The following is a 19,015-nucleotide window of genomic DNA, read 5'->3' on the forward strand; positions in this document are numbered from 1 at the left end:
CTTGGATGTGAATGAATGTATATAATATTATGGGATTTATTGCGTCTACATTTAAAAAATAATATTTTGAATCTTTCTAATTTGTTTTAATATTAGATTTGGACTTTCCATGTTTGATAATCACAAACAGAGCCATATAATACTATCAAGTAAATTTTAATTAACAATAAACTCCAATTTTATCTATTTTGTTACTAGTCTTTTTGAAGGGATGTGAGCGAGAGTAGAAAGAAAGAAAAAAGTAAGAAGAAACAATTTAAACAATTGAAATGAGGGTATCATTTTATTTTTGAAATCCTGACTAGGTATAAAAAGAGATGTTTGTATAAACTCAAAATTTAAAAATAAAATAAATCAATATTAAAAAGTTTGATGACATATTATCATAAAATTAAAATAGTGATGTAAATTCAGACAGCAAAACCAAGCTTTACGATAGGGACAACGAGAGAAGATGAGATGCCATCTTTTGCTCTTCGAATGCTACCGACAGTTGTGTTTGTGTGTTATTTTTTCTTTCTTTCTTTCTTTTTTTTTCTTACTAATATCAAACATTTGATATTTAATAAAAACATGGTTGAAAAGAAAAGCCTTGCAGAAGAAAGCTTCAATCAAAACGAATAATGAAGACCTGATTTTGTTATATAGTAAGGCTCAAAAGTTGTCAAGGTTAAAAGGGTGTCAGTCAAAAATGAAAATAAACCCATTAAAAAAATTCTATAAATAATATCCAATTTTGGTCCAACTCTAACAAGCTTCTGTTACACTAAAACAGCAAAAATTAGGAATTTTTTTTCAGAATAAGAATACACTGACAAAACCAAAACAAAAAGAAAGGAAAAGATAAACAAATGCCCAAATCATATGAAGCTTAATATTAATAGGAGATGGTATTAACATAAGTGTCAATTAATACAAATTTACCTTGAAGAGAATGGCAGCCCACCCACGCCTGAGAACTTCACCAGCCCAGGAGCCTTCGCCGTCGTCTTCCCCATCATCGTCTCCAGCAGGAGCCTTCATCGTCCACAGTGGAGGCCAAAACAATCCTCCAAAATCACAGCGGCGACGGAACTTCGGGGAGCCAATCGCGACGGAGGCCGGCGAGTGGGGTGGCGAGCTTCACAGGTTGGGGGTTTCGGGGGCCAAGGAAGCTCGTGGTGGGGTGCATGTCATTGGGTGGTGGCCAGAGATGGCTCATCTGGTCTGGCCGACTGAAATGTGAGAGAGGAAAAGAAAGAGTGGTATCGACTGGGAAGAAGAAAGAGGAGAGAGAAGGGGATTTTTGAGATTCATTTAGGGATTTAGTATTTTTATCTCCCTTTTCTTATTTAATTAAACAAAATTTGATTTAATGTGAACTATTGCTTTTTTTTTTTAAATATCTTCAACATGGATTTAAAAAAATAAAAACACCAATATTATTAGTGAAATTTTAAAATTATTTTACTATATTTAACCAATCAATAAAATAACTCTTTTTAATTAATTTTATCATAAATATGTTAAATAAATAAAATTTAAGGAAATTATTCATTATATCATAATTAATTTAAATTTTAATATATAAATTATTATAAATAAAAAGTTAATATTATATTAAAAATTTAGAAATAAAAGAAAATCTAAGAGGTGTGTATTAAAAAAACAAAATAAACCTTTTAGGACACGCATCCGTTTTTAGGACTCGCAACCCGAGTCCTAAAAAGTCCAAGAGTTGTTTTTAGGACTCGCATCTAAGTGAGTGTCCTAAAATAGTGTTTTTGTAGTAGTGTCACAAGCGAGTCCTAAAAAAGTATTAAAGACTCCCAAAGTAAGTCCTTAAAATTATTAAGTAAAATACTTATTTTTTAGCCCAGATTTTTTTAGGACTCGCATATTTTTTTAGGACACTCATTACGAGTTCTAAAAGAGTTTTAAGGACTCCCAAAGCAAGCCCTTAAAATTATTAAGTAAAACACTTATTTTTATAAGCCAGATTTTTTTCGGACTCGCATATTCTTTTAGGACACTTATTGCGAGTCCTAAATGGTGTTCTTTCAGGACTCTCAATGAGTGTCCTAAAAACTTCATAAATATTTTTAAGGACTTGCATTTAGGTGCGTGTCCTAAAAAAGTATCCTGTAAAGTGTATTTTGTAGTAGTGCATGGTATTAATCATATTACATAATTATTACATCTATGCCCTCAACGAGCTAAAATTACCAATTTACCCCTAACAAACCAACGGGGCCCACATGCATATTTATTCCACCTAAACATGCATTCTAATCACATATTCATTTAAACTCATATATTAACATGTTAATTCATTTATTGCCCTCTAGGCATGCTAATCAAGGTCCTAAACCTTATTAGCAAATTGGGGGTGTTACAAAAAACATCCCCAAGGGCAAAATGGTCAAAACTCCTAGAATTCCCTACTAATCTCACAAATATCGAATATATCCTCGAATATTCATTTTCGTTACCCATTAACCTGGTAATGTACTCGATACCCAAAATACCTATTGACTCACCCTAAGTCAAGTAATAGGTCCCGTTGTGACTTTCCTGCTGACTTGCTCCCTATGATGGCCTCGTGCTGAGTAACCCAAATATATCCACATAATAATGTGGTCTGACACATATATCACATATATGTACATATATTCCTAATATGTACATATATGATGGCCTCGTGCATATTTAATACATCCAAACATGCATATCTATTCATATTATCATATAACTCACATAATCACATAAACACATATTTTTTTATAATTTGCCATCGTGGCCCCCTAATCACGGTCCTAAGCCTTATTAGCTAATTTGGGACGTTACAACTATCCTCTCTTTACAGAAATTTCATCCTCACTATTTTACCTTAACAGCTGGGGATACTGACTCTAAATATCTGCTCCAGTTCCCAGGTCGCTTCCTCGACCTTGATGTTCCTTCATAATACCTTAACTAAAGGTGTAGCCTTGTTCCTCAGGACCTTGTCCTTCTTGTCTAAAATCTGGGATGACTGCTCCTCGTAGGACAAATCTGTCTCCAATTCTAGATCCTCGTAACTCAATACATGAGTCCCATATGAGACATACTTCCTTAGTATGGAAATATGAAATACGTCGTGCACACTAGACAGTGCAGGGGGTAAGGCCAACCTTTAGGCCACCTGACCGATCCTCTCCAGAATCTCAAATGGTTCAACAAACCTAGGGATGAGCTTGCCCTTCTTCCCAGATCTCTTCACTCCTCTCAGTGGCGAAACCCTAAGACAGACATAGTCTCCCACTTGGAAATCCACGTTCCTTTGCTTTGGGTCTAACTAACTTTTCTCTCTACTCTGAGACTCGAGCATCCGAGCTCTAATCTTTTCAATAGCCTCAGTGGTCCTCTGAACTGCCTCAAGACCCAAATATTTCCTCTCACCCATCTCATCCTAGTGAATGGGCGATATGCACTTCCTACCATAAAACATCTCATAAGGTGCCACTCGAATAGTCGACTAGTAGCTGTTACTGTAGGAAAACTCTATCAGAGGCAAATATTTACTCTAGGACCTTTCAATGTCCAAGACACATGCTCTCAGCATGTCCTCTAGTATCTAGATAATCCTCTAAGACTAACCATCAATCTGAGGATGTTAAGTTGTACTGAACTTCAGCTGTGTACCCATCACCTTCTATAAACTTCCCCAAAACTTGTAAGAAAAGATAGGGTCTCTATCAGACACGATACACCTCAGAGTCCCATGAAGGAAAACTATCTCTCTCACATGGAGATTTGCATACTGGTAAACCGTGTAATTTGTCATCACTGGAAGAAAGTAAGCTGATTTTGTATACATATCCATGGTGACCAAGATTGAATCGTGCTGGCCCACTGTCCTGGGCAATCCTACCATGAAATCCATCATGATGTCCTCCTATTTCCACCCTGGGATATCCAGAGGCTATAACAGCCTTGCTGGTGTCTGATACTTTTCCTTGACTTGCTGATAGGTCAAAAACTTCATCACGTACTCAGTGATATCCCTCTTCATCCCAGGCAACCAATATAAGGCTTTCAGATCTTGGTACATCTTCGTAATGCATGGATGTAGAGAATAAGGGGTAGTATGAGATTCATCCAGAATCTCCCATCTGATCCCAGTGTCCATCGAAATGCAGATCGGATCTATGTACCTCATTAAACCCATGTCTGACACTGTATAGTTCTTACCTACTCCAGCTAGGATGTCCCCTCTCATCTTTCCCAACTGTAGGTCACTGAACTGTTTCACCTCAATCCTCTCCAAAAGAGTAAACTTCAGGGTGATGTTGGCTAACTGGCCCGCCACTAGCTCAATTCCTGCTCTACTCATATCCTCAGCCAACTTCCTGAATATCTGCCTAGCCCTATACAACTGACCCAAACCCTTCTGGCTTAAGGCATCTACAACCATGTTTACTTTCCCTGGGTGGTAGAGGATCCCACAATCATAATCCTTCACCAGCTTTAACCATTGTCTCTGCCTCATGTTTAAATCCTTCTAGATGAACAAGTATTTAAAACTCTTGTGATCTGTGCATATGTCACACTTTTCACCAAACAAGTAGTGCCACCACACCTTCAGTGCAGAAACAACTGCTCCAAGTTCTAGATCATGTGTGGGGCACCTCTGCTCATATAACTTCAGCTATCGTGATTCATAGGCAATCACCTTCCCTATTTTCATAAGGACACAACCTAGGCCCTACCTCAAGGTGTCAGAATAAACCACAACCTTGTCCTGATCTATAGGAAGACTTAGAACTGGAGCAGTGATCAAATTCTTCTTCAATCTCTAGAAACTGTCCTCACACCTGTCTGACCATAAGAACCTCTGATTCTTGTGTGTCAACTCTGTCAGTGGTGACACAATCTTGGAAAAAACTTCCACAAAGTGTATGTAATCACATGCCAATACCAAGAAACTTCTTATCTCTGAAGCATTCTTCAGATTCGGCCAATCTCTGACCGCCTCAATCTTCACTAGATCCACCACAATTCCATCCTTACTAACTATGGGACCTAAGAAAGTCAACTGTGGCAACCAGATTTCGAACTTCTTGAATTTTGCATACAACCTATGTTCTCTCAGCCTCTATAGTACTAATGTGTGATGTTGCTCGTGCTTTGTGTCTGACTGAGAGTATACCAGTATAGCGTAAAAATGATGACAAACCAATCCAGGTAATATTTGAACACCCTATTCATCAGATCCATAAATGTTGTTGGGGCATTAGTCAATCCAAATGACATCACTAAAAACCCATATTTCCCGTACCTGGTGCGCAATGATATCTTCGGTATATCCTCCTCCCTGATGCTCAACTGGTGATAACTTGATCGAAGATATATCCTGAAGAATACCGTCCTACCTTGAAACTTATCAAACAGATCATTAATCCTTAACAGAGGATACTTGTTCTTGATAGTAAACTTGTTTAGTTGTCTATACTCAATACACATCCTCAAAGAACCATCTTTCTTCTTCATGAAGAGAACTGTGCACAACATGGAAAGAAACTGGGCCTGATAAAACCCAAGTCTAGTAACTCCTGGAGCCATCCTATAAGGTGCCATAGACACTGGCTCTGTCCCTAGCGCCAATTCAATCACAAACTCTATCTCCATGTGTGGAGGTAACCTTTGTAGATCCTCTGGAAACACATAAAAAAACTCACAGACTAATCTGATCTGTCATGATCCCACTGACACGACCTGAGTGGTATCCACCACACTAGCTAAGAATCGCATGCATCTCCCCTAGAATACGTCTCTAGCTCTAATTACAGGTATCATAGGTATACTGGGTCCATGCACAATGCCAACGAATACAAAGGGGTCCTCACCCTCAGGCTCAAAGGTTACCATCTTCTTCTTGCAATCTATCATTGCCCCATACTTCTCTAACTAGTCCATACCCAGAATTATATCAAAATAACTCATAACAACAATTTAAAGGGCGTATGATATTTCTCTCTCTCTCCCCATGGTTTGGAAGAGGAAAGGTATATCGAAGCCAGTGGTGGTTTCCGATGAGACGCAGGTGGCAGAGGACCTCCCTTCGATCCAAGAAGTGGAGCCTGACTCGAATCTTGTAGATGAATTTCATGATCCTTGTGCTGATTTATAGATGGATCATGGAGTTGATGAGATATGTGATGGAAGTTTGCTTCGTACCTCTCCCAAATCAGTGAGATGGGCTGAGGAGGTCGAGGGATCCGTGTATCAGAGCTCGGCGAAGGATATTTGCAGTAAGTTCAAATCGAATCAGGTATTAACCTCATCCACTCGTTTGAACTTCACTGAACCCATGAAAGTTGGTGATCAAAATGTCACTCGACTAGATATGGAGGAGGTGGAGATTGAAGCGTGGTTCTGGAAAAATGCTATTGTTTGTATTGTACTTGGTGCTAACTCGCCATTTAGAGTGTTTGAAGGTTTTGTCAAAAGAGTTTGGGGAAATCTTGGTGTTGATAAGATTGTGAGAATGCACTTAGGTTTCACATTAGTTAATTTCAAGGATGAAGCTACTCGAGACCTGATATTGGAAACGGGTGTCATTCATTTTGACAAGAAACCAGTTGTCCTTCGTCCTTGGACAACAGACATGGACTCTGTGAGAATGGTAAAGTCTGTTCCAGTGTGGATTCGGTTGAATGGGTTGGGACTGCAGTATTGGGGAAAAAATAGTCTTAGTGCTCTGGTGAGTACAACTGGCAAGCCAATAATGGTGGACAAGGTGACTCAGAATAGATCGATGGTGAAATATGCAAGGGTTTTGGTGGATATGGAGATTTCGGACCACCCTCCAAAATCTATTGCTTACATCAATGAACGGGAACAATTAGTTGATCAATTGGTTGAATATGAATGGCTCCCCTCTAAGTGTTCTGCTTGTGCTCAATTAGGTCATATAGTGGCTAATTGTAACAAGGAAAAAGGAGTGATTTGGAAGAAGAAGGCCACTGTTGACAAAGGAGAGAAACCTGAACAGAAGCAAATTGGTACAGAGATTGAACAACAGCAACCATCTGGGTCTGCTATACCAGAAAACAGAGTGAATATTTCTACTAGTGTTGTTGCGGATGAAAGAAAAAAGAGCACGTATATGGGCTATTATTCAAAGGCGAATAATGAAGATCAAGATATTCCAAACTCTTCATAGTTAGATGATATAGGCAGTGTTGAAGTTGCTGGCAATTGGATTACTCCCAAAAGGCGAGGGACAAGATAGGTTGTGGCAGCTCCTACCAAGGCAGATGCAGCACCGATCAAAGCTAGTTCGAACAATGGATATGCGGTTTTACAAGAAACTGGGGATGGGCTTTTGGTCACCAATTCTATCCCAATTAACTGATGGAAGTTTGCAATATGGTAGGGTGGAATGTGAGGGGTATGAATAAAAAAGAAATGCAAAAAGCTATTCTTGATGTTTGTAAGGAGAATAAGGTTGGTTTTGGAGCTCTTTTTGAGACTAAGGTGAAACATGAGAAGATACAAGAGGTCTTTGAGAATAATTTCCATAATTGGGAATATTTTTCTAGTTCTATCACCTCTGATAGGATTTTGGTTATTTGGCAAGCTAAGTTTGCGAAGGTCAAAATTTTGCTCGAGGATCCTCAACTAGTTCACTGCAAGATAAAAGTGTGGTCAACAGGAGGTTTTCTTTGCCACGGTGGTTTATGGAAGTAATTCTATGGGGAAGAGAAAAAAGTTATTGGACAAGTTGGCTAGTATTGGTCATCTAAAAAATCCTTGGATTATTTTTGGGGATTTTAATGCTATGTTTAGCTTCCAGGATAGGAATGGTGGGAGACAAATCTTAGCTAAAGATACTACTGATGCTCAAAACTGGATGGCTTTCGGCCAAGTGGATGAATTCAAGTGCTCTGGAGCGCACTTTACTTGGTCTAACAAGCATGATGTAGGAGACCGGATTTTTTCCAAGCTAGATCGAGTTTTTACTAATGACTATTGGCTGGACACTTTCCCAAAATCAGAAGCTTGCTTCAAATGGGACTATGTTTCAGACCATAGCTACTGTGTGATTAAAAGCCAGGAGTTGAACAAGGTGGGGTTCAAACCCTTTAGATATTGTAATCACTGGTTGCTTCATCGTAGTTACAAAGAGTCTGTTTTGAACAGTTGGAGTTCTACTTCAGGTTCGGGAGGAGGCTTAAACAAGATTCTGCAGAAACTCCTTCGGGTTAAACATGTATTGAAAAGATTTAACAGGGAAGTGGTTGGTGATGTAGTCTTGGATTACAAGTTGGCAAAGGAGGAATTCAGTAAAGCTCAGGAGGACTTGGCTTCTAACCCCTCTGACTATACTCTTCATCAAGCTGTTATTCAAAATCAGCAGAAATTTTCTGATATGCTGAACCGGTACTCTAGTTTTCTCAAGCAGCAAAGTAAAGTTAATTAGGTTACTTTCAGTGATGAAAACTCGAGGTATTTCCATGCTATTATGAGGAAAAGAAGATTGGAAAACAGAATCACATCTTTCACTGTTGGTGACAAAATTGAAGATGATTATTCAAAAGTAGTTGAGCACTTTCTCACTCATTTTAAGAATTTTATGGGGAGGAGAAGTTCGGCTACCGAGGAGATTGACATAGATTGTTTGAACCAGGGTAGTAGATTGTCTTTGGAGCAGCAAGTCAGGTTATTAAGGCCTTTTAGTAAGAGTGATGTTAAGAAGGCACTTTTCAGCATTCACTCTTCTAAAAGTCCTGGGTTAGATGGCTTTGGATCAGGTTTTTTCAAGGGGTTATGGGATAACATTGGAGATGACATATCTCAGTCTGTGTTAGAGTTTTTCCAGGATGGACTTTTGCCAAAGTTGCTGAATGAAACAGTGATTTCCCTCATTCCTAAGGTTGTAGACCCGAAAAAAGCTAGTGATTACAGGCCTATTGCCTGTAGTAATACACTTTATAAGTGTATCTCGAAGATGCTCTGTACAAGGCTTTCGGAAGTGCTTCCCTTCCTTGTTCATAGCAACCAAGGGGCCTTCATAAAGAATAGAACTCTTGCTCATAATATTATGATCTTCCAGGATCTCCTCAAAGGTTATACTAGGAAGAACATTTCAGCAAGATGTATAATCAAGATCGCCCTTAGCAAAGCCTATAATATAGTTGATTGGCACTTTGTGGAGGAGCTGCTTAAGCATCTTTGTTTTCCCTCGAGATTTATTGATTGGATTCTGTTTGTTTGAAAGGAACGAGATACAATCTCCTCATGAATGGAAGAATTCAGGGCTCGTTCAAAGGGGAAAAAGGACTTCGTCAAGGAGACCCCATGTCTCCCCTCTTGTTTGTGTTGATAATGGAGTATCTAACCAGATTATTGGCCCATTGTTCTGGTAAAAAAGGGTTTGGATTTCATCCTATGTGTAAACAACTTAGGTTAACTAACCTATGTTTTGTAGATGACTTGATATTATTCTATAAAGGAAACATCAGTTCAGTGACTCGTATTCAAGAAGCTTTCAAGAAGTTCTGTGATTCTACAGGTCTTTCTGCCAACAAATCGAAATCTCATATATTCTTTGGAGGAGTAAAAGAAGTCATTAAAGTTAAGATTCTTGAATTGATGCAAATGGAAGAAGGATCTTTTCCTTTGAAATACTTGGGGGTTCATCTTCGTCCTACTAAATGGAAAGCTTCAGATTGTGGGATGATCTTGGACAAGCTGAACAAAAATCTCAATTGTTGGGCGAGCAAGAATCTATCTTTTGCTGGTCGTGCTCAACTAATTCACTCGGTTTTGCTTGGTATCAGAAACTTCTGGATGAGTATATTCATTCTTCCCTTTAAAATTACAGCTGCCATAGACAAAAGCTGTCGTGACTTCCTCTGGGGTTCTAATGGGAATAGGAGTAAGCTTCATATCCCCTCTTGGGAGAAGGTTTGTCTCCCTAAAAAGCTGGGTGGTATTGGTTTTCGCGAAGGTAAGAAATGGAACATGGCTTTGATGGCGAAGTTTTTATGGGCGATCTCTAACAAACAGGACTGCCTTTGGGTTAGATGGATTAACTCTATTTATCTTAAGGAACAATCTATTTGGAATATTCCAATTAAGCAAGAAATGAGCTGGTATTTTAAGAAGCTGCTGAGGCTCAAACAAGTTACTGATGTAGCTTCTTTGGGGCAAGCTGAAAAGGGAGGTAAATTTCGAGTCAAACATTTTTACACTTCTCTTGTTACTGCTCAGAAATTTGTGTATGCTGGAACTGTGTGGAATAAACTCCTAGTGCCCAAGAAGGTTTTTAACTGTCATCTGCTCACCAGAGATCATTTGAGACGTTTCATGCCTATCCCTTCTGCTCTTTGCCCTGTTTGTGTCTCTGTTAATGAAACTCACAGCCACCTTTTCATGGAATGTATCTTCTCCAGGAAATTATTTGGGGAAATTAGTAGCTGGCTGGGTGTGTTTCAGTGGTTGAAATCCTTCATGGAGCTTCAACAATGGTGTTTGTCAGCTGTTAGTGATCTGAAGAACCAAATTATTAATGTTGTTTTATCTGCAACAATGTATTTTGTTTGGAAAAATCGGAACACATGTATCTTTGAATTTGTTTGTACTTCGGCTAGAAGTATGAGCTTGGAAATTAGGAAGGTTGTTAAATGTAGAGTTTTGGGTCTGGGTCCTCATAAACTTAGCAAAAGGGACAGGTATTTGCTCAATGTTGTAGAGGGTTGGTAGTTGTATTTTTGAGTGCAGCTGCTGTTGTTGCAGGCTGCGGTTTGGCTATTTAGAAGCTGTTGCTTCTTTCTTTGTTTTGTATCTTGTTTGGTTTTTGAATAAAGTTTTCTTTTGTTAAAAAAAAAACTCATAACAAACTCTACCAAGTCAACTGACAACTCCCTACCATCCACTGTCACTGGTAGTGATATTACCATCTCCTGGAAACCACTAACTCCCCAGTAGGTAGCATGGTACCGAACCCCACAGGATAAAAGTCATGTGGTCTACACAATCCATCTATAATCCTACTAGCAACAAAAGTGTGTGTAGCACCCGAGTCAATCAAAACAGTATAAAGGGTCCCAACACTAGAAAGTTGACCGTAACAATCGAGGGACTAGCCTCGGTGTAACGACCCAAATTCAGTGTTAAGGCTTAAGGGCCTGGAGTAGTGTGCCTGGAGGGCATGATGGGATTTGGTGTGTGTTTCTATTGAGTTTTATGCATGATTATCATTTAATGCACGTTATATGACTAATTGATTATTTGAGATGCATGACTATGTGAATTAGTATGCATGTAGACCTGATTGCCTTATAATGAGCATGATTGTAATTTGGCCATGTTAGGGCATATCTGTGATAATTGTACTATGTGAATTGTGCCACGTGAGGTGGTGTTTTTATCAGGATGCACGCATCGAGACGGTCCTAGTAAGCCAATTAGTTTAAAAGTCACAATGGGATGTTGTACCCGGCTCGGGAGGAGCCTAGGGGTACTTCGGGAATCTTATAAGTTGAGTTGAGATTTAGTGGTTAGTTATTGGTGATTGGGTAACCATTTGTAACTGCTGTGGGTAACAAGTTTTAAGATAGAAAGTGGTAGAATTGAAATGAAAGTGTAATGACTTAAGTGCCCTTGAAGGTTTAGCTAAGGAGGGATTATTAGGAAGGGTAAATTGGTCTTTTGGCAAGGCAAATAGGCAAGTTGCAGCTGGGTATATGGGGTGTACGGTTTGGGCATTGGCTCATTTAGTGTCTTGATAAAATTGGAAGAGAAGGAAAGAAGAGGAGAAAAAGGCTAGGGCAAGCAAGAAGAAGAAGAAGAAGAGAAGGAGAAGTGGAAGTCTAGGAGGGGATCAAGGACTTGTGTGGGTTCTTCATTTGAGGTAAAGGTTTTATACATATCTAAATATGGATTTTTGTTTTGATTTAAGGAATTTAAATGCCTAAGCTAAACATTGTTGGGTTTTGGGGTTAGTTGCTGAAATTTGAAATCATAGGAGTGGATCTTGTGTGGGTTGATGTTTTGGATTTGATTCTAGTGTTTATGGGGTGTTAGATTGTTCATATGAGGTTTGGATTTGAGTTTTGGGGATTAGGTTTTGGTTTGGGGTGATTTGGAGAGGTTAAAGCTCGGGAAAAATTGCAGGAAAAACCCAGAATTCTGGGTCTGCGAAGGTGTGCCGCGGCAGGGTTTTTGTGTGCCGCGGCAAGGGAGCTTCTGTCTGATGGGTGCCGCGGCACAAGGATGTGGTGCCGCAGCACAAGGCAATTTTCAGGATAGCTTTTTTGGAAATTTTAGGTCTTAGCTCCGGGGGTTCGGGGGATGCCTCCGGGGTGTTGTTTTAAGGTTTTAGAGGTCCCGAGAGTGCGCGATTGGTCCCGGGAAGTGGTTTTGGGTTTGGTTAGTATTAAAAGTGTTTTATGTGTGTTGTGACTAGGATTTCGGAGAGGCTCGTGCTAGAGGACCGTGCTCGTGACCGTGGTCCATCGGAAAGCACGGATTACAGGTAAGAAAACCGTAACACCCGAGATTAGGGCATGGGCCCATTGTGTGATTATAGGGCATGGCCCTAGCTTGAATTGTGTGCAAATGTGTAATCTTAGATAAACTATTGTATGTTTGAATGTATGATATGTGTGATTGTAATTGAATGAACGACAAGGCCGGGAGTGGCAAGGGCCGGGTACGGCAGTGGGGCCGGAAGCAATGCTCAGCACATGGGATGCTATAGCGAGGGTGGGACCCAAGGGATACATGAGTTATCCTACGGTAATGACCGAGACCCCAAGCTTTGGTAAGGCCTCTGGGGCGGCATGGCCGTGCTTGTTTAAATCGATGATTTTCTTATTTATCAGTAAATTATGCCAGTAATATTATTATTGCATATGTTATGTGCTATTTGGGTTTTCTTGCTGGGCTTCGGCTCACGGGTGCTCTGTGTGGCAGGTAAAAGCAAGGAGTCTGTTAACCGGCCATGAGTATGGAGAGCGTGGGGGCGACGCGTACATGTTCGGCCTGCCCGACTGCTTTGGTTGGGAGTTTTTTTGTAAATGGCTGTATTAGCTCATTCTTTTGATAGTCAAACCTGTTGTAAATCTATTTTTGAGATGTAAATGTTTTGTAAACCTTATTTTGGGATCCCAGATGTTTTATATCTAACGTTGTCAATGAAGTTAAACATTTTAAAAGAATACAGCCTTAAACTCTGGTTTAATCACACTTTTGGTTTTAGAAACTACTTTGAGTCAATGAAATGCACAATTTCTGTTTTAAACTCACTTAGTAACGGCTCTAAGGTAGTAGGGCGTTACAACTTGGTATCAGAGCGAGCCAAGGTTTATTGGTTCTGGAGATCGACCGAACATGTACGCACGCTGCCATTGAAAAGCTCGACTCAGGGTGGTTTGGTATGATCGGTTGAAATATTCATGAATATGTGTTTATTGTTTTGTGTGCCTGCCTAGATTGTTATGAGCATGATGATTGAAATAACATATGCATGATGCTAGGGCAAGGCCCGTTGTATGCGGTATGATATTTGTATGTCATTTTGGTCGATTGATCTTGGTGGTTGTTGAGATTAAGAGGTGGAAATTGGACCTTGTTATCATGCCTAATGAGCGGTGTCACTGATTGCAGGCATTTAGTTCCAATGCCTCGCCAATCATCGAGACTCCGCGGCATTTTGGCCGAGGATGATAACCAAGGGCAGGACCCTCCACCTGCTCCTCAGAACTGGCAACAGATCTTAGCTGAGATGGAGGCCAGGTTGAAGAAAACAGAGGACGAGCTTAGTCAGTTGAAGCAACCAGCTCCTCCACCGGCCACTGCGATACCACCACCGCCGAGTGTGGTACCGGCTCCGGTTCAACTTGTGACTGGGAACAGGTTGGAACCTCTATACGAAAGATTCAGAAAACAGCAACCCCCTACCTTTGAGGGCGGAGCAGACCCACTGCAAGCTGAGCAGTGGATGGGTACGATGTCTGTGATCCTGGACTTCATGAGGGTTGAAGGAAGGGATAGAGTTGATTGCGCCAGTTATATGCTTAGAAATGATGCACGTATTTGGTGGGAGGTAGTTGGGCAGCGAAGGGATACTGCAACTATGACTTGGGAAGAATTCAAGGGCATTTTTAACGAGAAATACTACAGCGTAGCCGTTCGAGCTGCGAAGGCGGATGAGTTCAACAACCTGACTCAGTGCAGGTTATCCGTCACCGAGTACGCCCTGGTATTCGACAGATTGGCGAAGTTTGCGCCAGAGCTGGTGCCGACTGATGCGGCCAGAAGGGACAGGTTCATACGGGGATTAAATGTAATGATCGCCCGTGACGTGAGTATCACAATGACTCCAGAGTCTACCTATGCACAAGTGGTAGACAAGGCCCTCACTGCTGAGAGGGCTGAGGACCAGATCTGGAAGGATGGTGCTGCTAGGCGTGATACCAGGAGAGTTGTGCCTTCTTCTTCTGGGCCTAGTCGGGGCAGCGGCCCCAGTGAGCAGAAGAGGAGAGCTCCAGACTCATTTACTCCTTATGGTTCTGACAGGAGGGTTCGCGGTTTTGTGGGTGGCCGCCAGGGCGGAAATGACAGCTGGAGAAGCCTTCCGATGTGTCCTCGATGCAGGCGACGGCATCAGGGCGAGTGCCGGACCAGGGCGTGCTTTGTTTGTGGGAGCACCAGTCACTTGAAGAAAGATTACCCACAGGCGAAGAAGGAGGAGCCAAGGCAGGGTGACAGCCTTGCTCCTGCGAGGGTTTTTACCTTGACTCAGACTGAGGCTGAGGCCAGTCCTTCAGTGGTCACAGGTCAGATTTTTAGCACTGGATCCTTGTTTACTGCATTGATTGATTCTGGTGCTACGCACTCATTTGTTTCTGCTAGGGTGATTGATCAGTTGTGTAGACCTAGTATTTTGTATGCTAGGGGTTTTCAGACTATATTGCCTACAGGTGAACTGGTAGTCTCTAAGAGGTGGGTTAGAGCCTTACCGGTAGTGGTAGACGGTAGAGAATTATTTGTTGACCTGATTGAACTAGATATGGAAGATTTTGACATAATACTAGGGATGGATTGGTTGATGCAGTATGGAGCAACAATTGATTGTAGGCGACGAATGGTGACCTTCGAACCGGAGGGCGAGACACCCTTCGTGTTCGTGGGAACGGTGGGTGGACTAGGTACATGCATGAATATGGAATGTGCCTACAAACCTAAAGAAGTCAGAGTACGGATATAGTACCCCTACCAGACAGGTAGTGGGAATGCCAGGAGTGGGTATGGAAGGATAGGAGTTATGGTCCGTATGTCTACGGCCATAGGTCAGAGCCGACACCACTACCTCCTGCGCCACTACGCCTGCCACCACGCATCAGACATGGATACAGTCAAGTAGTGGAGACATCCTCCTGACACCTGCTCCTGTACGGGGTGTACGACCACAGCCTCTGGAGCCACTCCCCTGACACAGTACGTATGTACCACTTGGTCCCCTGGACCACTATGTACCTAAGGCCATTAGAGCCTACTATAAAATGAACTCTAAAACCACCTGAAAGGGGGGGTTGGAAATTTTACTGTAGCAGAGACATTAGTGTGAATGAGATACTGAATTCTCCATTGTTGTTATTCCATTGTTCTTGAGTTATTGTTCAAGTTTTCAAAGCTTTCCAATTAGCGATTTTAATTTGATAATTTTTCCAACTTAACTTCGTTGACGAGTTCTCACCGTCAACACTAGCCATAGAGCTAGCCAAGCGCATTGTTTTCCAATGACTATAGGGTTGGCCAACCTAATAGTATCTTGTTGCGAAAATTAATATACGCAAGTATACGCAATCGTCAAACAAGTAATAAAGTGATAAGTAAGATTGTCTCCACAGGGATTGCAAGTCAAATTTAATGCAAAATCAATTATTTAACAATTTGGATTTTAAGAAAATAAATTGATTGGATGTTGTGAACTAAAATAAAATGATTAAACTGGAATCAAGATTAAAATATTGCTACAAATGCTGGAAAATTAACTGCAAGAAAAAGTGTCTATGGAATGATAGACTTGAATAGCTAAATCCCCCTATGTTTTATCTGCCTAGTTGTTACAGCATTACTTCAGCAAAACGCACAGAGTTAACTAGAATTCCTTACAAGCCCATGAGATTTTTCCAAAACTCATGAAATAAGTTCTATCATCTAACCCAATATATTCCTATATTAAATCAGATTCAAGAACATAATTTAAGCATCAATTCTCAAAGTTATGCAAGGTAGTAAAATATTCCTATTCTACTTACTTAGAACAACCTAGAAAATGGGTGTTCTCTTGCATCATTCAAGTACCAACTACTAGATTTAACATTTCCAGTATTAAATCTAGCTTAATAACCTGCCATTAATTTCCAAACAACAACAGTAAATAAACATGAAGCTCACTTGAATGAACAATGACAATTTAGCTTAAATAATGCATTCAAATTTAAAATACATGACAAAAGGGGATTTTAACCATTCAAGTCTCAAAAGTTTAGCTCATAACTAAAGTAGAAAACGTAAACCAAAACAGAAAATTAATATCCATGAGTGCTAGAATAGCTATGCAAAATAAGAAAATACAAAATAGAGAAGAAAGGAAGAAATGAGAACAAAGCCTAGATTGATGGTGTTGTAGGTTGGATCTTCTTGTCCTTATCTTCCTCATTCAATTCCTTGTGTTTCCTTCTTTTTCTTCTTCTTCCTCATGCTCTTTTTTTCTGCAACTTTTCTGCCACGTTAATGGCAGCTCCTATTTGTGTATATTCAATTTGATGGTGGCTGGTACTTAGTTGCCTCCTCTCTAGGGTACAATTTTCATTTTACCCAAATTAGAAAGCCCACTTTCTTCTCTTTGGTGCACTAGTCCAATCCACATCAGCCAGCTGACCTAATTTTTAAGTGACTGCCACATAAGCGCTGAGTTAGATGAAGAAAAGTCTGCTAGTATTTTGTCCACGTCATTTCCCAGTACCCAGAAATGCTATAGCATTTTGTTCTCCAGCAATTCAGCAGCATTTCCAGCTTAGTGCTCTCTTTAGCCTCGGATTCCTTTCTTTCCCTTAGCGATTCAAAAATTCCTTTCCTAAACAACAAAACAAACAGAATTAATTAATTAATTACGTTTAATACTAACAACTTAAAAGACTCCTAAATTAGTACACTAACTAGAAAAGAAAGATAAAAACTAATCAAACTTACAAACAACATCACATTCATTACTCTTTTCACTAAAAATCAAGTTCAAAGTTAATAAAAATAACTCTATACCATAGAGTTATCATATCTCCTTGATTGGGCCTAAGCCTTTTGACCAGCGTGTCGCGTGCTATTGCCGCCCTTGACTAAAAAGTCAAGGCTTTAATCAAACATTTAGACAACCAGAAAATAGATACAAATACAGATAAGCACACTTCAGACAATACAAATATGCATACATATATATAATGGTATCTTAACAAATCAAACACAGACATAGTAATAACCATCTTCATTAACGATGTCGAGCCCTACCTACGCAAACAAGGCAAGCATTCATTAGACAGTTATCCAAAAACATAGCATTCAAGCATAACCTAAATCACGTTCATTCTCAGGGGTCAATCCTTATTCATAGTTATAATCAACAACCGGGCAAATCCCTAATAACATATACCACGTATTGGGTGAGGTTTTCTTACTTTAGGTCCGAGTGCAAAGTATATTAAGAATGACCCTCGAGAAAGGTCCCTGTTTTGAGCCCCTAGCAATAACCTAGTCACAACCAATAGAGAATCTCGTCAAAACAAGTGAATAAAGGCTTTAGGATCGAGTCCTAGCCTCAGGGACCTCGAATTCTACTAAACCATGTAGTAGGATCGGTCTTGAGCCCTTAAGTATGAGTTCTCGCATTCAACCTTCTCGGGGCTCAAAAATCCTTCAAGCGCCGCGACTCAAAAAAAAAAAGGAGTCGCGGCCCACCCCAAGTCATAGAGCCCAAGGCTCTCCTTTGTTTCATCATGTGCAGCAGTGCCACTACTGGCGTCGCGGCTAGTATGGAGGTTCGGTACCTCCTTCTCCTTCCTGTTCATGAGAGTCGTGGGGCCCCAAGAATAGGGGCCCAGCTCGCCATGAAAACTCATAAATTTCTCCGCTTTCTTCAAGTCAAAACCCACTAAAAATCTATGCAAACATTGCTATATCCCCAAGGTAAATTTCGCAACCAACTCATCACCTCAAAACACACAAAACCCAAGCCTAAACTTGGCCAAAACCCCATCAAATCCAAAAATTCAGAACTAACTTTCTAAACTCCAAAACTTAGCTAAAAACTAGAAAAATAGTAGGATTCAAGGCTGGAGATCGTGACCTCAATTGCCCCAAATGATGCTGAGCTTCTCCCAAAGCAATCCTGAGTGTAAGCTAGCCTCGATTCCTCTTAAATTGCAATAATTCCCAAGGAATTTCAGTGAATGTGTGAATGAGAGAGAGATAGAGTATGTTGAACGTGTTTTCCTCTATTTTGGTGTTTGTGAGATTTACTTAGACTCCAAGTAACCTTAAGCAAATCCCGAGGCTCGGGGTACCAAAAACGTCCCCGGGGGCAACACGGTCAAAACACCCAGAATTCCCTCCTAATCTCACTAATACCGAATATATCCTCGAATATCCATTCCCATTACCTAATAACCCGGTAATGTACTAAATACACAAAATACCCCTTGACTCACCCCGAGTCGGGTACTAGGTCACGTTGTGACTTTCCCGCTAACATGCTCCCTAGGATTGCAACGTGCTTTATATCCCAAATATATCCACATAATTATGTGGTCTCAGACATATATGCACATATATTCCAATTATGCCCATAACGAGCCAAATTAAGAAAATTTCCCTTCTAATAAGAAACGGGCCCACTTGCATATTTAATATACCTAAACATGCATGTCTAGTCATATTATCATATAACTCACATAATCACATAATTACATACATATATATCACA

At 40.4% G+C, this 19,015-nt stretch overlaps 2 protein-coding genes across 2 annotated transcripts; both read left to right on the plus strand.

Annotated features, from left to right (window-relative positions):
* The first annotated feature begins 7,377 nt into the window (after positions 1-7,377).
* Positions 7,378-8,446, plus strand: LOC133799775 (uncharacterized). The gene is made up of 2 exons (XM_062237774.1): positions 7,378-7,709; positions 7,813-8,446. The coding sequence occupies exons 1-2, from the start codon at positions 7,378-7,380 to the stop codon at positions 8,444-8,446; spliced, it is 966 nt and encodes a 321-aa protein (XP_062093758.1).
* A 42-nt stretch (positions 8,447-8,488) lies between these two features.
* LOC133799776 (uncharacterized) lies at positions 8,489-10,731 on the plus strand. The gene is made up of 2 exons (XM_062237775.1): positions 8,489-9,122; positions 9,455-10,731. The coding sequence occupies exons 1-2, from the start codon at positions 8,489-8,491 to the stop codon at positions 10,729-10,731; spliced, it is 1,911 nt and encodes a 636-aa protein (XP_062093759.1).
* Positions 10,732-19,015: the final 8,284 nt, after the last annotated feature.

This window comes from Humulus lupulus, chromosome 9 (genome assembly GCF_963169125.1).
Source record: "Humulus lupulus chromosome 9, drHumLupu1.1, whole genome shotgun sequence".
In the NCBI taxonomy this organism is placed as follows: domain Eukaryota; kingdom Viridiplantae; phylum Streptophyta; class Magnoliopsida; order Rosales; family Cannabaceae; genus Humulus; species Humulus lupulus.

Bases quoted from the DNA above. Each gene is read 5' to 3' on its own strand.
- LOC133799775 (XM_062237774.1), top strand. From the start codon at position 7,378: ATGGAAGTTTGCAATATGGTAGGGTGGAATGTGAGGGGTATGAATAAA. The intron at 7,710-7,812 runs GTAATTCTATGG...TGCTATGTTTAG, and splicing joins TGCCACGGTGGTTTATGGAA to CTTCCAGGATAGGAATGGTG.
- LOC133799776 (XM_062237775.1), top strand. From the start codon at position 8,489: ATGAGGAAAAGAAGATTGGAAAACAGAATCACATCTTTCACTGTTGGT. The intron at 9,123-9,454 runs GTATAATCAAGA...TATGTTTTGTAG, and splicing joins GAAGAACATTTCAGCAAGAT to ATGACTTGATATTATTCTAT.